The 24,296-nt window shown below is 42.8% G+C and overlaps 1 protein-coding gene across 1 annotated transcript in view; it reads right to left on the minus strand.

Moving 5' to 3' along the window:
* frem1b (Fras1 related extracellular matrix 1b) overlaps window positions 1-24,296 on the minus strand; it is a 69,426-nt gene that overhangs the window by 39,506 nt on the left and 5,624 nt on the right. The window contains exons 2-17 of the mRNA XM_049588235.1: window positions 23,001-23,351; window positions 22,835-22,929; window positions 21,521-21,780; window positions 20,837-21,036; window positions 19,959-20,282; window positions 18,565-18,673; window positions 18,330-18,461; window positions 11,422-11,766; window positions 11,140-11,282; window positions 10,845-11,041; window positions 10,568-10,658; window positions 10,146-10,313; window positions 9,695-9,903; window positions 4,538-4,631; window positions 4,134-4,386; window positions 3,842-4,036 (exon numbers count right to left, since the gene is read on the minus strand). Of these exons, the coding sequence (XP_049444192.1) occupies window positions 3,842-4,036; window positions 4,134-4,386; window positions 4,538-4,631; window positions 9,695-9,903; window positions 10,146-10,313; window positions 10,568-10,658; window positions 10,845-11,041; window positions 11,140-11,282; window positions 11,422-11,766; window positions 18,330-18,461; window positions 18,565-18,673; window positions 19,959-20,282; window positions 20,837-21,036; window positions 21,521-21,780; window positions 22,835-22,929; window positions 23,001-23,216 (3,031 nt within the window). The 5' untranslated portion in view covers window positions 23,217-23,351. The remainder of the gene's footprint in view (window positions 1-3,841; window positions 4,037-4,133; window positions 4,387-4,537; window positions 4,632-9,694; window positions 9,904-10,145; window positions 10,314-10,567; window positions 10,659-10,844; window positions 11,042-11,139; window positions 11,283-11,421; window positions 11,767-18,329; window positions 18,462-18,564; window positions 18,674-19,958; window positions 20,283-20,836; window positions 21,037-21,520; window positions 21,781-22,834; window positions 22,930-23,000; window positions 23,352-24,296) is intronic.

Here is a 24,296-nt window from a genome sequence, read left to right on the forward strand (position 1 = left end):
TTACCTTTTTTCCATGACGAAAACAAGACAATGACGAGCTAAGAATAGATCTTCGTAATAAAAACCAAGACAAAATCTACGTTTAATTTTCATTGACAATGACGTTGATCATGTTGGTGGTGGACTGTCGGACACTGACAGCTTGTAATGATCTTCAGATGCCTGATGAGCGACAGGCTGTAAACTCCAGTAAATAGTCTGCACCAGGATGTTTGGGTTGGTGCGAGTTGTGAGCTGTAACTCAGCAGTAAATAATCAGCCGTGTGTGTCTGACTGTGGATGGTGGAGCTGCTGAATGGATTTGTGGAGTGTGTTAGTTGCAGCGGTGGCTGTTAGCAGCTAGCTCCGCTCGCAGCCTTCACAGCTTCACCCCGCAGGACTCCACTCAGTCCGGACTGGAGAAGGTTTGTGGGTTGATGGTGTTTGACAGGCAGGTAGGAGGCTCAGTTATCTGTGAGTGTAGCTGTGCTGTAAGTAAACAGTCTGAACTCAGATCAGTTTTCTCTGACAGAGATGAAAGTTTAGTTTGAATCACCAACTCTGTGAGAGGACACCAGTTTAAACCTCCAGACTAACATGTTGCACATGAAGAAACAAGTTATGTTTCTGCTTCTTAACAGTCACATGGATAAGTCAGAGTTTACAATGAACCTGGGGACAAATCCTAGTTGGCTCACATTAGTTATTTGTTGAGAGCATAAATAGAGAGATGTTGAGCTTTTCAGATGATGATCAGTAAGTGTGTGCTCGTAAATCAGCCCTTAAACCTGTCACACACTGCTGGAGACATGACACACACATTATCTTATACAACCTGTCACCTTGAGTCTGATTCATGATCCATGAGTTAACCTCACTGGATCAGTTTAAAGAGAAAACACAGATAGAAACATCAGGAGTGAACAGATTTGAATTTGAATTATTTTGGTGGTCAAGGGTTAAAATTTAAGGTAATCATGACCTTAGATCCATCTCATTCAGGTGAACACGATATCTCAAGAACACCTTGAGGGGATTTCTTCAAACGTCCACTTGGACTAAAACACAAACTGTTTAGAATTTGGTGGTCAAAGGTCAGCGTGATCTAACAAAACATGTTTTGTTGCCATAGCTCAAGAGTTCATACACTAATTCTGACCAAACTTGACACAAATGTCTAAAAATGCACAAAAGACATAGGTCAGGGGTCTAGGTCACTGTGACCCTGCATCTGTCTCATTCCCGTGAATGTAGTTATCTTAAGAACAACTTAAAGGAATTTCTTTATTTCAAGTTTGGCACAAACATCCACAATGAGTCCAGGGTGAACTGATCAGAATTTAGTGGCCAAAGGTCAACGTCACTGTAACCTCGTCTGTCGCATTCTCGTGAATCTGATACCTAAAGAAGACCTGGAGGGAGTTTCCTCAAATTTGGCACAAACATCCACTTTGGACTGAGGAATAAACTGATTGGAATTTGGTGGTTGAGGGTCAAAGGTCACTGTGACCTAACAACATATGTTTTTGGCCATAACTGAAGAATTCATTCACTAATTCTGACCAAACTTGACACAATTGTCTAACAGGATAAAATAATGAAGGTCAAAAGGTCAAAGGTCAGCTTGACTGTGACATCATCATGTTTTAACGTCATATCTCATGAACAGAAGGGGAGACATTTGGTCAGATACTGAATTGGTGACTCTAATCTTGAAACTGTGCTGATTGTATAGATCTTCTGTGTGTGAAGCATCCATGTTTTCACTGACATGGATGGAGACTGTCAGAGACACTGGACTGGTGGGCGGAGTCATACAACCACAGGGTGGACTGGTGGGCGGAGTCATACAACCACAGGGTGGACTGGGGGGCGGAGTCATACAACTACAGGGTGGACTGGTGGGCGGAGTCATACAACCATAGGGTGGACCTGTGGGCGGAGTCATACAACCACAGGATGGATTGGTGGGCGGAGTCATACAACCACAGGGTGGACCTGTGGGCGGAGTCATACAACCACAGGATGGATTGGTGGGCGGAGTCATACAACCACAGGGTGGACTGATGGGCGGAGTCATACACCCCCAGGGTGGACTGGTGGGCGGAGTCATACAACCACGGGGTGGACTGGTGGGTGGAGTCATACAACCACAGGGTGGACTGGTGGGCGGAGTCATATGACCACTGGGCAGTAATTGTAGTGTGTTTTGCAAGCACTTTATAATAATTTAATGCAAGAACTTGAATACTGAAGTTACTTTAAATGCCCATCCCTACCATCCACCACGACTTTGTCACTAAAGTGCAACAGAAAGAACAGCAGTCAGGTACCCGGATGTTCACTGTACATTGAACAGTTACTGCTTAATGTAATTGTTTCGCTTGTTCATACTCGCCACTAAAAGGTCCCTTTCTAACATGCTTTGAACAGATAAAAAAATGGGTAAAAAGTAGTGAAGTCAGTTAGTTAGAGCATTAAAGTCTGAATATGAGGCACCATAACTTGTAAAGTTGGGTGTTTATTGTTGTGTAGCAAACAATGTCTGTCCTCACAAGGGTTTTTTAAAACAACACTTTCAAAGTGAGACAGAATAAGATCAGTGCAACAAGAAGAAAACGCAGTCCGATAATATTTCTGAAACAAGCTGATTTTTTTTAAACAAGTAAAATTATTTATTATCATATTATAATTATTATAATTATTATTATTATTATCATTATTATTATTATATTATCCGAACGGCAGGTTTGGACTTTTTTTTTTTTTTAGCATTTATGAAAAAAAAAGAAAAGATTTTTTTGCAGCACACAAACATGATGGTGTCTCTCTCTCTATCTAACACACACACATACACACACTCCCACACACGCAAACCATCTCTCAGTCATCCCAGTGTGAGTCCCAGTGGTCACTGGTCTCCATTGATAACCACAGAGCTCCTCCAATCCCTTTTCTTGGCTCCGACTCCGGCGAGAACTATCATCCTCCCCAGGAGAGAGAGAGAGAGAGCGTGTGTGTGTGTGTGTGTGTGTGTGTGAATGCATGTCGTTTATGTTATCCTTCACACCACCCCCCCACCTTCCCAGTGCAGAGTGTGTGTCGGACTGATAGGTGACGGCGTGTCGTCGGGTCAGAGCTGCTCCGCTGCATTAAGAGGATTGTCGGCAATAAACACACACACACACACACACACACACACACAAAAACACACACAGAGTATTTATCTCTGTCAGTCTCTCGTTGGATTCTTATTGAGACATTTTAAGTGAAACATGGCTCCGTTCACGCTGAAGCTGAGCTGGAAAACATCCGCAAATCTATTTCTTACCAAAACCAACAGAAATATTTTGCTGACTGTTTAAGACCCTGTAATATCACAGAATTATATCTAATACCTGTTTCACTATCACACCAAACAAAGTATGAAAGTATGATGGGAACCCAGTCGGGACGATGTGACCTACAACAATTATTTATCATTACATCACAGTCCTCTTATTTCAGTCCTTCTAGCAGAGTATAGCAATAATTCCTACTGAAGTCATTAATTAGATTAACACAGCGTGGACGAAGATAAGCAGCAGAAAATTACCCCCAACAGATGATGTAGGACTACTTAGAGGAAACCAAATTCAGTGTTCATAAGAGATACGCTGGAGATAAACTGTTCCTCACATCTTAGTCACCCTACAGGCGACACCACAACAGCGTGTTCTGCTACTTTATCGCCAAGTTGTTGTAGTTTGCCAAGTTTGTAGCTTCATGTCACTGGTTTCCACTGAAAATGACTTACGTCCTGTTGCTGTGTCGCTCGTTGCGTGAACACAACATAAAAGTAAAAATACATTAGATGTCTCACCCAGAGTGACGGCTGGGACTTTGTTGTTGACGGGAAGTACGGTGATGTTGAGGTCGTAGACAGGAAGTGTGCCGTGGAGAGGTACAGGTGGGGGCGGAGCATCTCCATGACAACAGCCGTCTGTCCCTCCAGCCTCGCCATCAGAGATGATGAGGGTGACGGTGTCAAACACCGGCACAGCTCCGATCTCTCCTCCTGAACACAGAAACAGTAAGCTACATTTCTTGAACCTGGACTGACATTTGTCGCACGTGCCCTGAACACAGCATCTTCTCCCATGATGCCGTCTCACCTGTGTGGACGTAGTAGATGTGTCCCTGCAGCAGGTCCTGCTGGGAGAACTTGTCCACAGTCAGTCCAGCTCTCTGCAGTTCCCCTCTGCCTGGACTGCGGGCCAGCATGTAGGTCAGTCTGGAGTCGTCGCTGTCCCGGTCTGTGGCCGACAGGTAGTCCACCGTTACCTGGACCCGCCCCCCCTCCTCGCAGCTCAGCTCCCCACGCAGACCCCCACCCAGCTGGGGAGGTTCATCGTTCATGGGCAGGACCTGAGGACGGCAGGAGAAGCATCACGTACCGTAAATACTCATTGATGGTTGATGATATTGTCGTCTGTTTTGACAGCAGGAAACTCACCTGAACCTGCAAGTTTCTCACCTGAGCCTGCAGTCACCTCGCCCGTATCTGCACGAAACTCACCTGAATATGCAGGATGACGTCTGCCGAGTTCAGACCGTCCGTCACCTTCAGACCAACGTCATCCTCCGTGGTCTCAGAGTCATCGTGGATGTACCTGCAACACAAATAGTCCATTTGTCAGTGCACACGTCACGTTACAATATGTAGTTTTAGTTTTATAAATGTTTCTCGGAGGTAACGTCTCTGTGGAGGATTTAATGATCCGATTTATTTTCATAGACAGTTTTCCTCCTCTTTCTTTTACCTGGCAACATGACGAAGGTTCATGTTGAAAGACAACAAACAAACCAAACTTTATAAATTTCTAGTTTACAGACAACATGGTATAACTGCTCCTTTACCAAGGAATTATCTCAGGGTCTTGTTCAAGAGTGAGGGCAGAATGGAGCGTGAGATGGATCGGCAGTTCGGTGCAGCATCTGCAGATTGTCGTGGTGGAGAGGGAGCTGAGCTGGAAGGCAAAGCTTTTGATATAAGGGTCCATCTATGTCCCAACCCTCACCTATGGTCATGAGCTTTGGAGATAAGATCGAGGATACAAGTGGCTAAAATGAGCTTCCTCTGTAGGGTGTCTGGGCCCAGCCTTAGAGATAGGGGGAGGAGCTCGGACATCCGGAGGGAGCTCGGAGAATCAACAGCTGCATCTGTGACCTCAAAGGATATTCCTACAGCTAAATATTGATACGACTGAGGTAATCATTCCTGGCCCTGGCACAGTTAATGCCCATACTTCAAAACATCTGGACTCATTGCCCCAGACTGCAATCTTGATGTCACCAAATCTTGATGATACCTTGATAATAACCTAACTGTCAACTCAGTTGTCCAGTTGTGTTTTCTGCAGCTCAGGAGACTCAAGATCAGTTCAGTTTTATCCCATAGAACTCTGGAGATTGCCACACATGTTTTTTATTTACTCTCATCTGGACTGCAAGTCTCCGTACACATATCTGAGCTAGTCCAAAATTCAGCAGCCAGACTCCTCGCCAAGAAAGAAAGCACATGACTCTATTGCAGCTTCTCTTCATTGGCTTTCAGTGGATTTTAAATTTGATTTTGTGATATTATTGACAACCCTGGACTCACACCCACGTATATCTCAGATCCTCTGACTCTGTACGCAGCCGGTCGTAATCTGAAGTCCTCAGTCAAGGCTTTGCTGGCTATTCCACAATCTAGTCTGAAAACCAAGGGTGACCGGGCCTTTTCTGTCCGGGCTCGTTTAAATCCCTCATGAAAACCACTTTAAAAGTGTTGTTTCACAGAGTTTATGGCCTGAACCCACTTTTAACCTCAAGTCACTTCTTGAAACCTATTTATATACAAGGACATTCTCTTAACTTTAATTTCATTGATTGTTTTATTTATTCATTTCACTAATTTCACTCTTTCACGTGCAGATCCTTTTGTCCCACACTGTACACGTTTTAACTGCATTCAATTTTTTTTTTTTTTATCGTTGTCTATCGTGTTGTCTATTATTTTTAGATATTTCATATATTGGTATGTTTCTTATATGTTTTGACTGAGGCTGCAGCTGGAGCATCATCTATTGATGGTGCCATAAATATTGTGCTATGGATTTATTCTTTAAAGTAAAGCTTGATACCACAGCATGTTCAGGTAAGGCTTCTGGGTTTAACATGCAGACAGTGTGATGTCTTTTTCTGATGTATATTTACCACTTTTCTAGAAGAATACTTAAACTAAGCACAACAGCCATCTTAATTATAATGTGTTGCTTTCAAGTGGCTGTTCAACCCAATGTTACGCTCCTGACATCAGACATCATTTACTTGCTTTCCTCACATCTGATCGTGTTCAGCCAGTTAAAGGTCATATGCATAGCTGTTTAAAATACATCCATAGAACGTCTAGAAAGGTGTAGAATTAAGGTCTATATTTTCCTGAAAAAAAAAAAACAAGTACAGTAGAGAAATAATTGTTTCAGAAATTTTGACAGGTCTAAAATATGTCAATGTCTGGGTTGCCAGATTGTGATAGCTGCAGAGGTATGGCGTCATCCCAGCGCTATCCGTCGCAAATTCTAGCCAACCAACAGAGAAGCAAAACCAGAATCAACATCGGTTCAGCTTTTAATTGTTGGTGTCAGCTGAAGGCAGAAAAAGGGCTAAAAAGCCAGGTAAGCTAATGTTTGCTAATTAACACAGCAGGGTTGTAAAAAGATATATCTGCTGAATGTATCAAATATCTAGTAAAGCCGAACCAGTAATGACACTGCACCTAGATGAAATATGTTAAGAAAAAGTAAGGATGATGGTTAATTTCAGATATTTTAGCAAGTTCTCTAGAAACGGCGTTAATTGGGACTGTGATTATTCCAGTTGTAGAGCTGTCAAATAGAGTCCTAAAAAAGTAAATCTGCTGAATATATCATGTCTAGTAAAGCCAAACTAGTAATGACACTGCACCTAGATGAAATATGTTAAGAAAAAGTTCAAATGTCAGCTAATTTCAGATATTTTACCTAATACTCTAGACACAGTGTTTTTGGGACGGTAACGTTAGTTTGTTGCGGCTTGTTGTAAAATAGAGTCGTAAAGAAGTAAATCTACTGAATTTATCAAATATCTAGTACAGCCGAACTATCATGTTATTATTATTATTATTATTATTATTATTATTGGTGGGAAATTATAACAGAGGAATATATTTGCCGTTTTAATATGAAGAACACTTTTGTGTTTTTGTGTGTACACAGGACGTTGTTAAATCAGGGAATCCGTGTGTCCACCACGACAAAGGATCCTAACTGACTAATTACGTTAGCATTAGTGACGAGTAGAGCTAAAAATGCTTTACGGAGATTGTTACAGTGTGTTACAGGGCGCACAAGAGAGGATTCATGATTTATTATTATTATTATTTAATTACTATACCACAGAAGACTCTTCACTTGACATCGCTGTCTCCAGTGTCTGTCGTTTACGAACCTGGCAACCTGTAGCATTGACCTATGCTTAAGCCCCGCCCTCAAACGCGATGAGCCAATCACAGTGCGTATAGCCATTCCCATACACTGGGACATTCTCTGCCTGGACGTCCATTGAAATGCATTACAGAAAGTCAGTTTGTTGGGTTTTATGAGCTTTTTCTGAGATTTGAAGTTTAAAAATGGTCAAACGGTGTGCATGGGGTACATGCAACTCTGACACAAGGTATCCTGAGAGGCTGGGCGACCAGGTGTATTTTTACACTTTAAACCACATCTCAAGCGAGAAAAGTGTCTCCTTTGGATAAAGTTGTGTGGTAACGTTAGACCACAACATCAACTCAACGTGAATAAGATTAACAATGATGTCTACATCTGTTCTAAGGTAAGTCAACATTGTGTTTGAGGCAACATATTGTCACTTTGCTGCAAAGAAATATAAAGTTATCTTTAACATCTCTAGCTAACGTTAGCTAAAGTTAGCCTAACGTTAGCTCCTAGCTGCGTTGTTCATCATGTCACCTTGTTTGCTGGGAGTTCATTAGCCTATTTTGTTCTAGTTTTGTACTTTGGTGATGGTACATCATTGTTAGCTGTTGTCCAAAGGGCTCTAGTTAAGCTAACGTTAACTTCTGGAGCTTAGCTTCATTAACTTATCTGTAATGGCAGAGATAACAAAGGTTGGCAAATGTTATGCTGAATGATTCAGTGTGAATACTGTAGCACCAAACTAACGGAGAGACACTCTTGGTAAAGATGGTAAAAAGGCCGTTATCCTTTTCTCATATTCTGAGCCAAAAACCTTAACTTCAGTGGCACTTTAACTTGTTGTCTTTGATGGTGACGGCAACCAGATGCGGTTCACAAGCGTACACTGTGACCTGTAAATTTTGGCTTGTAATTTAAGCTTTTCATCGACCTTCTCAACAATAAAATGATGAATATATCCCTCCAATGCGTAGTTTAGGCCCTTTTGGTTACTTCTCAATGACATCTGATCGTTATGTCTCCAAAAATCATCAGTTGCCTCCTGTGAAATGCCGTGTACTGTGACACCTGCCATAGCGCCGGGCACTGAATGTTGATAGTTTGTCCGAGTGAGTGGAGGGGGCGTGGCTTAGCCATAGGTCAATTGAAGAGTGGAGCGAGAGCGGGTGAGTGTGAGTGCGACACCTACTGACCGGGAAGTATGAATCCTATGTCTATCACCTTTCATTTATCATTGAAATAATATATAATGACACTTTTTTGCTCAGGTGCAAAAATTATTTTTGAAAATAATATTTTCAGGTTTGGTGAAGTCAAGTGAGGAGACGAGAGCCAGAATACTGAGACCAAAGGTTTCAACTCACACTCATACACCCACGTTTAAATAGCCACATCCGAATCAGAGAGGAGACTGAATGTGTTATTTCCTCCTGAGGTTTTAGTTTATGTTACTGTGGGCTTCTGCAGCTGGATCAGTGAGGACACTGTAAACACCAAGTCCACCAACATCAAGTCAAAAGGCTGCAGACTAACAGTTTACATGTGGGTCTGCAGTGTGTCATCGTGGAACTCAAGTATGAAACCATCTCATTAGTGTGCTGTGGATTTTTTTCTGTGATATTCACACAGCTTTGCTCATGTTTGGTCTCCATGAGGCTGCAGTCGGTCAACTTACTGTGCTGTTCCAGAGTTATTTTACAGTTTATTAACGTTTATAAAAACCTGGGTCTTATTTTGAATTTTTTTCTTGTTCAATCCCATCATCTAAACCAGTGATGTGGGGGAGAAACAAAACCAAGGATGCCTTTTTAAACTGTGTATTATATTGTGTCTATTGTGTTTTAAATCTAAGCGAGTGCCTCAGTTGGGTTGCAGTTAAAGTTTACATCCAAGTATGTGAAAACATGGACGCTGTTTGAAGTTATTATATTCTGTAATGATCGGGAAGTTGATACGCAGATACAAGCTGAAATGTTGACTACTCCCATTACTGTGAAGCAATTGGCGGACTTGAAAATTGATAAGCATTTGACTGACATGGGATTGTGAGTCTCTGACTGGCCACATTAAGAAATGACTGACTTGAACTCTCAAACTTGCACATGTGCAGGCTACGTCAAAAAAGGGTTTTTTTTAACCATTAAAGCATGTAAACTAAAACCAAAACTAAGTACAAGATCCCCCCCCCACACACACACACACACACTGTGTCTGACCTGAGTCGGAGTCCTCTCAGGTCCTGCAGGGTCAATCTGTCCCCCTGCAGCAGCGTCCGACCCTGCAGCTCCAGCCGGCCGTGGCGAGCCGTCCTGTGAAGCTCCACCCTCAGAGCCTCCTCCCGGCTGTCCCGGTCCTGAACTAGGAGGTGCTCCTCGGTCACAAAGGCCCCTCCGCCCTCCTCCACCTGCAGCAGGTTGGTGAAGGCCTGACAACAACACAAAGGGTCAACCAACAAATCTGGATCTTCAAATGATGAGTGTTGATTGTTGAAATTTCAAAGTGCTCATGTGACAAAATAATTTCAAGAGGAGTAAAAGTTTACTGCATTTTCACTTTGATGGATCTGATGTGGAAAATATAAAACCCTCCAGTTGGAGATCATCATATTTCATACCACATTTCATATCAATAATCTTCAAAAAGCTCGGTCTGTGTTTGACCTCTGACCTCTGGTGCTTGGTCGTCCACAGGGGTGACGGTGATGTTGAAGATAAGGCCGGAGACGGTGCCGCCGTGGTGGTCGCTGACGGAGAAGACAAACTGGATGAACAGTGGCTCCGGGCCGATGTCCTCCACGGGAGGCATGAAGGCCACTTTCATGTGGTTCACTGCGTGCTGAGAGAACACAAGGAGAAACAACTGAGTATTTCTAATCTAGTACTTTATTTCAGTAAAGTTTTATGGCCAAAATACACGACCAGTCTGCTGCAGCATGCCCACAGCGGGGCACGTTCACTATAACCAACTGAGGCTGCTACACTGACCACAGAAGCCGTACTTGCCTGCACGAGCACCGTACTACAATTACTTCTTGTCCGACTGAATTCTCATCTGCTGGTATGTTTGAGGATGTTTTATGCATTTCAAACCTGTGTGAAGGACTTTAACACCGGCACCATGTGGTCTCTCTTCATGGCGTTGGTGCTGTCTGTGTAGAAGAGACGTCCTGCATCCATCAGCCTGAAGAGAAAAACAATCTATAGGATCAATACGTGTTTCTTCTCCAGAGATCAGAATAAAAGTGCAAATCAGTCAGATTTTAGAGGTGTTCACAGTTTTAATTATTTTGCTTTTTTTGTACTAAGCTAGGCTAAACACATCCTGAACCTGAAGACAGCAGAGAGCAAGTCCCGCCCCTGTCCTTACCCAGGATGCAGTGGGCTGAAGCAGGGCTGCGTGATGACGTAGGTCAGGTCTGTGTCTGGATGCTCTCTGTCGGTGAAGTGGAGATGAGCCTGGGTGACGTAAACCACCTCCGTCTCCTTCACTGTCAGAGAGCGCACGCTGCCGGAGACTTCCACCGGCAGCTGGTCCTTCACTGGGAAAACATGGACCACCACAGTCTGGATCCGCAGAGAGGAGACGGGTCAGTGTGACGGCATATATGGAATACTTTTCTTTTCTGATGAGAGAAATCAAACTCGTCACTTCTTTGACTCACGTATGTTTGGGAGAGGTTGGGCGGCTGGTGGCTGTCAGACAGAGTGAAGTCGAAGGAGTCCTCGAACTGTTCCTCTCCTGAGTGCTGGTAGTAGATCTGACCCTGGATCAGATCTCTCTGCAGGAAACTGTCCACAGGATCTCCTGCATGGACAGCAAACACATCATCAATAATTAAAACCCAAGAGTTCAGAGGACTTAAACCAACTGCACCTCCTTCTAATCTTATACAAACATATATTCTATCTTATATATCATATCTAATCACATGACCCACCCTCACCTTTCTCGTGGGTGGAGGTCTTTCTGACTAGCTGCCCCGCCCGCGGGCTGGAGACCAGCTCATAGAGGATGTAGTCGTCACTAGAGTCCAGGTCAGAGGCCAGCAGCATGTACTCCTCCAGCCTCACGGTGCCGCCCTCCTGCACCTCCACCGCCACGTTGTTGATGAGGAACGGCGGGGAGTCATCTTTGGGCAGGATGTTGATGGGGAACTTGTGGCGGATGCTGTGGCGGCCGTCGCTGATGCGGAAGACTATGTGGTCGCGGGTGGTGTCGCTGTCGGAGTGATGGTAGACGACCACACCCTCCCTCAGGTCCCGCACACGAAACATGAACGCTTTCCCGCCTTGAAGACAGGAAACAGGAAACACCATCAGACTGGAAGGCTGGAAAATAATTATTTCAATAAAGCCATCAATGATTTTTCATTGAAATTGTGACATGATGACACAGTAATATTATCATGGTCATAACATCATGATTTAAGTTTTAAATTCACAGCAGTGGAACAGAGTGTATTACATGTGACACACATTTACATATTTAATGTTTAATATATTTTTTCATTCATGTGTCGTATCAATCTGTATTTATTTGGAAAAATATTATTGTGACATTAATTGATTTTAATCCATCAATCAGTCATGAAATCATATGATATTTTTTCAGTGAAATCATTTTCATGTCACTCAGCCATAAAGTTGCCATCAAAAATGGCATCAAAAAACCCTTAAAATTACAATAATGTAAATTAATGTTTACAGAGTCACCAGATTAAAAGAAAAAATACATCGACAAACTTTTGAAATGTACATTATTAAAGGTCCAGTGTGTAAAATTTAGGGGGATTCAGTGGTGAGGATTACAGATTACAGATTACAGATTACAACCATCTGAAACTTCTCCTGGTCAGAATTCCTCCAGTGTTCATTTTTCAGGAGCTGAATTATCACAGTGGTCTTCTTCCTCACAGAAACAAACAGACCAGCTGATTTAAACCAGTAAAAACACTGAATAAAGCAGTTTCAAGTTTGTCCTGCTTTGGTCTGAATCAGGGACTAATTTTGCCTAGAGTTGGTTCATGTTCTCACGGCAGCATTTACAAGTGGACCAGATCAAATGCCTGCGACAGAAAGCTGCTCTTGATTGGTCAGAATTTCCATGTGGGAAAAATCCAACAATAATAAACTAGAGCCAGGGTTTAGTTTGTCCATTCTGGGCTCATCTAGAAACATGGTGATCTAGGTAGACGAGGACCTGCTCCCAGTGTAGATATAAACGTCTCATTCTGAGGGAACAAAATACAAGAATTCATATTTTCAGGTGATTATACACTAAAGAAAACACACTGATTATGTTCCATTTCTGCAGATATATCCCCCCTTAATCCTACACACTGGAGCTTTAAAGTTAACGCTTAAAAATATGTGTCTTCATCTTTTTTTAGCTCCACAAGATAATGTTTTTTAGTATCAATAACTTGTAACAGAAACTGTGGTGCCTGAACTCATCGTTGTCAGTCTGAAGAGTTGGACCGAACATGAAAAACTTGTGTGTCCTACATTAATGAAATGTAGGCCGTGTCCATCTGTCAGCTCTCTGCTGCTGGCTGGCCTCCCTCACACTGTACAACATGCTAACCGCTAACAGCAGAGCGGCCTACTGTCGGACATGTGTTGTTGTCAGAGGACGGCTCCGTTTCCAGCCAAAGCTTCGCACTTTGATTCAATTACCGTCTCCAACACAGGCACTGTTTTTTTTATCTCCCATTGTCACTTGGAAATAACAAGTTTCTCTTAGCGCCTGAAGGCACCGTGAGGCGCTGGCTGGGGTTTGTGCTGCGAACACCGGTGGGGTAAAACATGGCGTCCTTCCCGGTGGCCGCCCGGTTGCCAGGATTGGGGGGCTTCCTGTCTCCCTGCGCGTGCCAGAGAGACAGAAGGGCAAGGTCAGCAGACAGATTGAGAGACGAGCGGTCGCAAGCCCGAACCTCATTAGCAACTTTACCGAGGGAAACTGGCTACTGGTCCAAGTGATGGAAACAACTTGGTAATTGGGCCCAAAGGTGGCGTTGGGCAGCAGGCCCATAAAGAAGAAATGGGATGGGAGGTGTGTGTGTGTGTGTGTGTGTGTGTTTGTGTGTGTGTGTGTGTGTGTGTGTGTGTGTGTGTGTGTGTGCAGCAGGACAGGCAGCCATCCATTTGGCTGAAGGCGTTGGACCGAGCCTGCAGTGACTGTCCCCCCCTAGTCACAGCATGGAGGGTCAGCGGCGCTCTCCTCTGAGACACAGCTCCACCAGAGGATCCACTCACTGCTTCCTACAGGCCTCCAACATACATACATTCATACATACATACTACTACAAACTACAGACAGACAGACAGACAGACACACGTGCAGAGCAGAGCCAAACTTTTGTTCCTTCTAAACAACGAGCGGCAGATAAACAAGAATCCAAACTGGAGATAAAAATGATGCTGGAGCAGGTGCTGCTGTCCAACATGGAGGAGGGGGAGGGGAGGGGGGTGGAAACATGCCGAGTGGGACAAAAGTTTCAACAACCATCCAACTACTACACTGTGGCGATGAATATGATGTGTGTGCGCTGGTTTTGATGTTAAAAATAAAAAAAACCCAGAGAGTCAGGAAAAACAGGGGGGACTGTGGGACGAGTCAACAGGGACCGTCTACAAAGTGCAACACCGAAAAGAGATGCGATAAAAATATTCAATAACTTCACTCTTATAACGTGCAGTGTCCCAAAAAACACTTCACACATCAGTGGTCTCCTGTTGGTTATACTATTACACTGAGGTTGAAAAAAGTGTTCTGCATAATTTGGGGGAATATCATTGGAAAAATATTCAATAACTTCAGACAAACTAATGTTGATGAATTTACTTATAATAATCTTCTAATTCAAAAAAGACAACTTAAATTAAATTGTTTGCCACATGTGATGTCAAGTTTTTCTGATTTCTGTCTGTGGAGACGGAGCAGCGGAGTGAATGTGTGATTAACTTAACCGTTGGTTCATTCATGTAGAAATATAACGCTGCGTTTCTTCCACCAACAGGGCTCTCATTTTAGTGTAGAGCGTCAGACTGAATTTACCAACGCACCATGTCAGGTCACTCACTCTCCGGGACCGCCAGTGTTACTTGAATAAGTAAACACTGACCAACGGGACCAGACTGCCCGACCCGTATGCTCTCACTCAGTGGATGGATGATGTCACAGGAAGCCAATCTTACAAAGGAGGACCACACTTGTTTGTTTTGCTATGGAAGCTAACGTTAGCTAATGTGCTAAAAAGTTAGCGTTGCAGAGAAATCCAATCTTCCTCTTAATCCCTCCCCAGTTTCTGATGAGGTGGACATGATAACCCTTAATACACATAACCTTATTCATCCCTACAACAGGAAATACTTTTTCCCTAACCTGATATGAAGTGTGCGCTGCACATGTGAGCATTTTTGATGATGGCCTCCGTCCAGTCCTTTGGTCTTATCACATTTAACCATAGTTGTCTTTGTTTTTGTTGACGGGCAGTGGCGGCTGGTTTTGAGCCATGACTCCTTCTATTCTGGCTCCCAATAACACAACAAGACAAACACATTTTAACACTCCTATGGAGCCTACAGCCCTGTGGGGGAGAGGCAGCTGCACCTCCAGCTGATAACATGATGTCATCGTGACGTCGGTCTTAAAAGGGTCTATACACGACATGTTCAAGGCACAACCTTCAGCTCCAAATACAAAACAAAAACAATCTGGAAATGAAGGAAATCTGAAACGACTGTATGAGGAGTACAGCCATGTAGATGTGAGACCCGTGTCAGAACTGGCTGATGCTACACGATAAAGTCTGCGTTTGAGGGTGGGACTTAGCGAAGGGTCAGTTGTCTCTCAAACAAATGCCTGTGCACACACGAGTAAATGCACCAATGCACTTATGCAGCTAATATTAAAAATGTATTTACCGTAGTTCGGGATGCATGGTTTGCTGTTCGCCATCTTTGTTGGTTTTATACTGCTCGTCCGTAGTGATCCAAGTGTCCTGAAGCCCCGACATAAAAAGTTGTTTGGAAAAACCTCATTTGAACTCTGTTTTTAGCCTCATTGTAGCCTGTAGCTCTGACTGCCTCTCTGTGCTCCGCGCTCACGTGTGCGCTGGATCACTACGGACGAGCAGTATGGAGATATTTTGTGGTTTCAATGATGTGTTTTTGGACATTTGAATCTGGGGCGCCGTCAGCCTCCATTAGGTGGAGTTGTGTTGCTACCTCCTCTCCCCTTGGATCTCTGCAAGTGATGTGAGGACTCTAAAACTTCACCTGAGCCTCCCTCGGCATATGGGTGAGTAGATAATGGCTGCATTTACATTTTTGGGTGCACTATCCCTTTAAGTGGTTGCCATTGATGGTCCTGATTAACAACATAATTACATCTAATAATTTTTTACCAAAAAAAGTTTCACCTCAGTCATTCTGTCAAACAACACACACTCAAAAAGTTTGTTAAACCGAGTTTAAACATCATTATGATTCAAATCATTTCCATACTGAATATTTATTGTTAGTGATTGTTTCATTGGCTCTCAATGGGAGTCTTTAATTTTCAAATTTTCTGACTCTTTTGCAACTGTTTGAACGACCTCAGGGTCAGGAAGACAAATCTAAGAGGTCATGAGAAGTTTTTGATTTTTTCTGTCACATACTAAATATTCAAACATCCTCCTGCCTCTAAAAATGCCTCAAATGAAGCATTCATTGAAGGTTAAAGTCAAACGGTGTAAATCATGTCACAGATGGTTTGTAACTGTGGAAGGAGCAGGAGAAAGTTTGGGTTTGTGAGTTTGCTCTCCTCCACATGCATTAAGATGCTAAATTAATCTCCAAACCCAGATTTCCTGAGTGAGAGCCCTCTGCGAGGTGCTCCTGCAGGTCACGATTATTAATTGTGTCTAAATTAAAGATGTTAAATATCAGCCACAAATGTGATGAAACGAGCCGGAGAATCAGCAGAGAACACTCCTCCTCTCCCTCTGAGCCTCCCTCTGTTCCTGCACATCTAAAGCAGCCATGAAAGGTTAACTCCCTGCATGAACCCCCCGGGGCGCCTGCACTCATGCCACCTCACCCCCCCTCCCCCCTCTCCGCTCCCCTCCTAGCTGGTAGCATGAAAACCTGTTTGGGGACAGTGCATCTGCTCCCTGTGCACGGCGGCATGAAATGGCATAAATCCTCTCCAATCTGCTCGGTCCAGAGACAAAGAGGCCGTCCTCCCAACGCGCTGGGCTGGAAGGGACAGACGTGGACGGAGAGGGAGGCGGCGGCAGCAGCAGCCCCCCCTCCCCCCGGCCAAAGTGGCCGCGGCCCCATTTTACACCTGATTAGGAAACACATGCAGGGCCACTAGACATATGCTTCCCCAGCCACACCACAGTCCCTGACGGATGGGCAACACATGGAGGAAAAAGGGCGGAAAAGGCCAGACGACGTTCTCTGGGAATTCCCAGGGCGGTGTGTGTGAGTGTGTGTGTGTGTGTGTGTGTGTGTGTGTGTCGGAATACCAGCACGGGAGTTAAGGAACCGAGGTACGAGGACGGAGGATCAAACTGGGGCTCTTTCTCACAGTAACGGGGCCCCATCTGTACACTGCATGTAAAATAAAAAACTACAAATGTCTGTTTTGCTGCCCTCCATCATCAGGCTGCACCCGGTACGCGTGCTGCATCCAGTCAGAGAGGTGCTGACGTGATGCTTCTTGTTGGGCTTTGTTCTTTAAACCCACACTTACACCTCAGGATACAAGAGGTGGAACTCATGGAGGAAATGTTTCTTGAATAACACTGAATATTCACAGGTTAAAGAAATGCAGCAGTGTGGGCTTCTTGTAGTTTTAAAAAATATTATTCAATGTTTATTATATTTTATCGTGAAAAAAAAAGTTTTGTCTCATTATTTTGTATGTGCGCACTTACTTATTTACTTCATTTCTATTTTATTTATTTAATTGATCGATTTTAAATGTTATTGAGGTGGGAGACCAAACAGGCCCCCGGAGGATTCTTAAATCTCAGTTGCACAACTTGTTCTTCATTTGTTGCTCATTTCTGTCGTTTTGTTTGGTGCAAATAAACTTTAAGCACAGCTCAGACCAAAGATTCTCAACAAGACGAAACTGGTCGTCTGAGCTCGACTCAAGCCATCTGATGGTGTCACCTGACACTCAGTCAGCTGGTCACGTGGCCGGCAGCTTTCACTATTTTTTGGATGACTAAATATGTATGTGTGCATGTTTATGTGTACTTATTTATTTCATTAATTTTTATTTCATTTATTTTGTTAACTTACTTTATTCAAGGTTAGGTAAGATCTTAGTGAAATATTATATCATATATATACACTTTATACCACAACATGAAAGTGGTTGGATTCATGGAGAAACTCAAAAACAGTAAAAAAAAAAAAAAAAAAAAAAAAATTAACAGGTTTGAAAAATTGCTGTAATTTTTTTTATTTTTTTTATTTTAATCTAATTTTAATTTTCATAACTGTTTTGTTTCATTATATTTGTATGCCTGTGTGTGTACTTATTCATTTAATTATTTCTTATTTTATTTGTTTATTTTATTACAGTTTACATTAGGTCTTATTATATGTTATATTTGTTGCTATATATTTTTCTTTTTTCCTTTGTTTTAAAATATTTCGTAATGCACAGAGGGAAATATTCTGTGTCTTACATGACGTAACTGAACTGTAACTGAGCAAGAAGCTGAACAACAACAAGTCACCACGTATTTCGTTAAAGAATTTAAATGAACCAACAGATGATGGCTAATTATGGCGCAGCCGCTGTTTGTCCTCATCCAAATGTAAATCCAGTGACCTCTGACCTCACCTCTGACACTGAGGCGTCCATGAAGAGGTCCGTCCACAGCCACTAGGTAGACAGCGTCGATGTTGTCACTGTCGACTATCTGCAGCTCCTCCCACGTGATTGGTCGGGACTGACCCTCCAGCAGGTCCAAACCTGAGACATCAGAGACAGATGACGACAGATCTGAGGACAGAATCCTTTTACAAATACAAGTTAAATTAACTGAATGATTTTTTTTATTGGAAAACTTTTGTACCCATGTTCCAGGAGACTCTGGGTGCGTTTGTTTCAGCCGCCCTGATGGAGATGTGGACCATGATGGGCGGGCTGGTCATGTAGGAACTGTCTATAGCCTGAAACTCCACCTTACATTAACAAACATCAACAGTATGTTACAAGGTTTATGACAGGAGACGTAATATTTGACCACAGGCATAACAGATCTATTAATTAAAAGGGAACAACTGTGCTCCTCCTCATTTCCTGTCAGACAGATAATGTATAAATGTTGGATGTTTATAGTAAATGTGACCAAAGTTTCAAATATCGAGGTAAACATATGTAACCCCAACAAGACAAGCTGATGTCAGATCGAGACAGATTTCTTTATATAGTCAAATTCATCATAAATGCTCATGATACGAGGCTCGACTTAACATATTCCTCCTATCTTCAATTCAGTTGTATTTTTTATCATATTTGATCATCATTTTGATTTTTAATATACCTTTTTTTTTTAAAATTATCTTTATATTTATTTTTCATATTTTGTTTTCATTCAGATTTTTTAAATTCTATTTACTCTTTACTTTTTTATTCATTTTAAATCAGTTCTTAATCTTTTTTAATCTCTTTAATTTCATTTTCCAGTTTTATGTTTTATTTTTACTTAACTTTTTTTAATTTCTATTTGCTTTTAATTTTTATTCAATTTAAATTTTATTTTTGATTTAACTTCTTTTACTCATTTTATTATTTAATCATTTGTTTTCTTTTAAATTAATTTGTTTAATTTTATGTTTGCTCTTATTTTTGGTCAATTTTAATTTTATTTGTAATTAAATGATTTTATCTTTCTTATTTGTTTGTCTTTTTTTGTTTTTCTTTTACATTCTTTATTTCTATTTGCCCCTATTTTTTTCAATGTAAATTTCTCTCAATTTAAATCTTATATTTATTTTTTTTACTTTTTAATTCATTTTGCTTTGTTTGTTTTGTTTTTGTTTTTTTTACTTTATTTCATTTTTTCTTTTCATTGATTTTTTTATTTCTATTTGCACTTTTTTTTAATTCAATTTTAATTTCATTTTCAATTTTACTTTTTTTTATCATAAATTTTATTTTCAATATTTGATTTTCTTGTCCCTGATTTTTTTTTTTAAAATTTGCTCCTATTTTTTTAATTTATTATTATTTTTTTTTGTATTTTAACTTTTTCTTCTTTTTTTCCATTTTTATTTTATTTTTCCTGAAACGTGCTTCCTGTTACCGTCTCAGGCTAAAAAAAAAACAAAAAACATTGAAGGTAGCTCTAGCAGCAGAAGTTTTTTGATTATATGTTTCTTACCTGATAAATTTTTCTGAGACATGATTCTCAATGTTTCATGTCTTTTTTAAATCCTTTATCATAATTAGCATAACTTGCAGTACCTCGTAGTTCCTGCGGTGTGACTGGCTGCTGTTGGGCGGCTGGTAGGCAACCTTCATCTCGTGGAGGTCCAGCCAGGTGAAGGACGTGACGGGCTTCGTGTGGTCATCCAGGTGGGTGATGTAGCCGTCGGCGGGCGGGACGGTCACATTGAAGACCAGCCTCTCCTGCGGCGTCTCATGATCTTTGGCGTCCAGGGAGGCAGTGGTGATTGGGGTCAGGATGAACTGGTCCACCTCCAGGATGAAGGAAGCCATGAAGGCGGCCTGAGGCGGCTGGTTCTGCATCGCACCGTGGATCAGAACCGGCAACCACACCGACTCTGCCTGCCAGGGAGGTGGAGAGAAAAAAAAGATGCCATGTTTGTCCCAGAGAGCGCCTCTCTTCCTTTGTTTTTGGGACACATGTAAGTTTTAACACAACATGCATCACGTAGAAATCAACACATACCGCGACAACTTTTGCTGTTATATGTGGTGTTAAAGAGTAAGCCCCAGAATAGAGGACCAGACGTGTTAGAGATGACAGGTCTTCGTAATAAAGACACGCCGTTAACGAGTTAACAAGCAGAGGAAAAAAATGGTTTTAACATTAAGGATTTTTTGGAGCCTCTGAAACTTCCTGCTCCACATCCTTCACATCCACAGAGCTGAGAACATGAGATGTCACCTTTTGACTGCCAAAAAACCTCTCCACGCCTGTGACGCCAATCTCGCCTGGAAAACATCCGACCTGGGTACGACTGAAGCTGCAGTTTATCAACTTTGTCAATTAGAGCACTTTTCAGTAACGTTACGACAAGTTACTGTTTCCAGCCCTGATGTCTGAGGGAAGTGAATGCTGGATAATATCTGCTTTAATCTCTGGATGTTGCCCGTACCTCCAGCAGGGCCCTGGTAGCCTGCTCCCTCAGCTCCACCCTGATGGGGATGTAGTCGATCTCTGGTGACGGAGGGCTGAGGTGCTGGTACTTGAGACCGGAGCTCAGGAAGTCCTGGCAGCTGGTTTTGAGGAACCGGACCTCCTTTGTGTCGTGAAGACACGGTTTGTTCCCGGGACAGAGCGCTGCCGTCTCTCTGCCTGAAGGACGAAGACAAACAGAACAAATCCAACTGAGGAGATGCAGCAGCTTCAAGTTTTGTTTCACATGTGCAAGCTTCAAACATCAAGAACACACAAAATCATTTCTTAATATTTTACTATTCTTATTTTTATTAATTAATAATTCATATTTAATTTTTATATTTTATTCCAATATTTTTGTTGTGCAGTTTGATTTATTATTAACTTGAATTGTTTATGTCATTTAACTATTATATTAGATATTTATTTATGTCTGTTATTCTTTTATTGTTTTGTCATCATTATTTCTTAAATATTTTTTCATAAATTTTTTTATTTTGTTTCATATTGTTTCAACAAATTAAAAACATAATTTAAGAATATTTTATATATTTTTTTTTAGTTTCTTACATTTTGTTAGTATTTTTGTGGCGATGGTTTAAAAGTCGATGAATAACTCAGATCATGAACCGGTGCTGCGATGTGTCCAGATGTGACGTACCCTTCCTCTGCGTGGAGTCCTCCTCCCTCACCAGCTGACCCAGAGCGGGGACGCTGGTGTCGGTGGTCATCAGCCGGACGCTGCAGACCAGGTCTGCCGTGGTTCGGATGCTCAGGACGGAGCTGTCGATGGCGTTGGATAAGCCGTAGAAGAGAGGAACCACGAGTGGAGTGCTGCCCAGCTCCACCACAGCGGACCCTGACTCCACCACCCGCACCTGCAGAACCATCGTTTCCACCTGCGTATCTGAGGACGTGAACCTCCAGACAGAAACCACACAGCAGGTTAAAAGACAGTCTGTCAGATTTGTTTAAATGTGTCATCAGTATCTGACCAAATGTCTCCCCTTCTGTTCCTGAGATATGACGTTAAAACATGATGATGTCACAGTCAAGCTGACTTTTTGGATATAAAATGTCATCAAGTCACTATACCCTCGACCTTTGACCCCCCACAGCCAAATGCTAACCAGTTTATTCTTCGGTCCAAGCGGACGTTTGTGTCAAAGTTGAAGAAATTTGTGTTCCAGAGATATCAGGAGAGTGGGACTGACGGACAGGCCGAAAACATAACCCCTCCAGCTGCAGTCATCACCAGTGTGGAGGCATTAAACAGCTGGGAAGAGCTGATCTGACACTTTAGTAAAGTTTCAGGGTAAATTTAACCCTGTGTGACCCACAAAGACTGATTCTGGTCCATTTTTGGGAGGGTAGGGGATCTTTAAGGGGAGGTCGCGGGTCCACAGTATATCTAATATAAAAGTTGTATTCATCATCTGAAATCTTGAAGATTCATTTGAGATGCAGCTCAGCACTGTGTGTCACGAGTTTCTAGTAGTAATTATTTAATACACACTGTGTGCGATCGCAGCATCAAAGCATCCTGGGGGGACTGACCAAAAATGAAATGCATTTTTCCCACTCGCTCTCTGCTTGTACGAACCAGCTCTCACAGCAGCTCTTTTTCTCTGCTCCTGTAGCAGCTTGACTCCTCTCCATGGATGTATAAAGAGAACTCTGCAGCTGAGAGACTGGTTGAGGTTGAGAAATATCCCGAGCTAAACAACCCACAATCCCGTCATTGTAAAGACCATGGCCAAGAAGCTTTAACTTGTTGAGTCATAGCTCTGGAGATCGGCTCTTCAGGTGAGAAATCAACTTTAATGAGTCGCTGTCGACACATGATTCATAGCTAATGCAGAGTTGGAAGACTGTTGTCGACTGTTGACGAGCTGCAGTGTGACGCATCCTGTATGTGCTGGGGCGGCGGCGCCGGCGTGTTTTCAGCTGAATGCTAACACTGCTGCTAACTGACCTGTAGACTCTCAGCATCACTGTGTCCTCGTCCAGCAGAGGACTTCCATTGTGGACATATTTCACCTCGTCCTCCAGGAAGCTGCAGTCAAACACCTGCAGAGAACCAAACACCAGTAACATCACTGTTATCTGTACCTCTATATGTGCAGCAGGTGTGTCCTCACCTGTGGAGTCAGCCTCCCCACCCTCTGACTGACAGGCTCGTTCATCACCACCTCCACCTTACAGTCGGCAGTCGGATCCACGCTGATCCGCAGCTCCTTCTGTGTGATGAACACCGAGCGACCTCTGGTGACCTCCACACCCGAGTTCACCACCACCAGACTCCCGCTGCAGACGGCCAACATAGCCAGCAGCAACAGCACGCTGACAGCGGCCATTTTGGATCAGTGAGGCTTCCTTGTTGCACAGGTTTGGGTGAATAGTTGTGTTCTGAAGTGAAGAATGAAGGACTCAGTGTTTTCCATTCACTCTGCCTCCACCCACATCGTCCTCTTTAGTCTGGTGTCAACAACCTGCAGGAGAGTTTGAAGAACAAAGAAATATAACTTTGAGTTTGTCCACACCGCGCTGCTGAGACCTCCATCCACACCCAAACACCTACACGACAGGAAAACAGTTTGGAAATGAGGCTTGTGTGTGCAGGAAGCCCCACAATGATGGAGATTCATAAAACACAATCAGGTGTATGCACAGCTTTAGAAATCTGATGAAAAGAATGCGTCTGCACATTTCTGCCTTTGTGCCTACACACAGTTTTATGCATCTGACTCCTGGTCTGTTTGTTTCTGAGAGGAAGAGACCTCTGTGAATAATTCAGCTCTGAATTATAACCAGAAGAAGTTTCAGCTAGTTGCAATCTGTAATCCTCACTGCTAGATGCCACAAAATCCCCCTAAATCTTACACACTAAACCTTTAATTGAAAAAAAAAGCAAACAGCTGTAAACGTGACCCTTGACTTCATCCAACACACAAACTTCTCCCCTCACCCCTGAATCTGAGGATGCTCTTACACGAATACTTACAAGACAAGCTCCTGAACAGCTCCAAACCTTCTTCAACGTCACCATCTACCCCTTAAAACTCTTAAAAATGATCAGCTGCTCAGCTCTAAATCCTTACAACTGCCCCAAAACTCCTCTAAATCCTCCAAAAAACTCCCAGCATGCAGCTGGCCAGCCCCACTTCTTCCCCCGCTGCCCCACACTCCCAGCCGGAAAACGCTTTCACCCTCCATTTCACTTCAAAACTAAAACCCACTGCAGGAAACAAGGGGTTAATCTGTGTGACCCCGCAGAGGTGCTGGAAATGGCAAAGGACGGGCGGAGCGGGGGGGGGAGGAGGGGGAGGAGGTGTTTTCAGGATCAAAGCAGGGCACCAACTGGAGCCGGCGTGTCACTTCCCATCCAGGCAGACGAGCGTCGGTTCGTTAGTTTGGTTTGAGCTGGATGTGAGTGC

This window comes from Epinephelus fuscoguttatus, linkage group LG10 (assembly GCF_011397635.1).
Source record: "Epinephelus fuscoguttatus linkage group LG10, E.fuscoguttatus.final_Chr_v1".
Taxonomy (NCBI): domain Eukaryota; kingdom Metazoa; phylum Chordata; class Actinopteri; order Perciformes; family Serranidae; genus Epinephelus; species Epinephelus fuscoguttatus.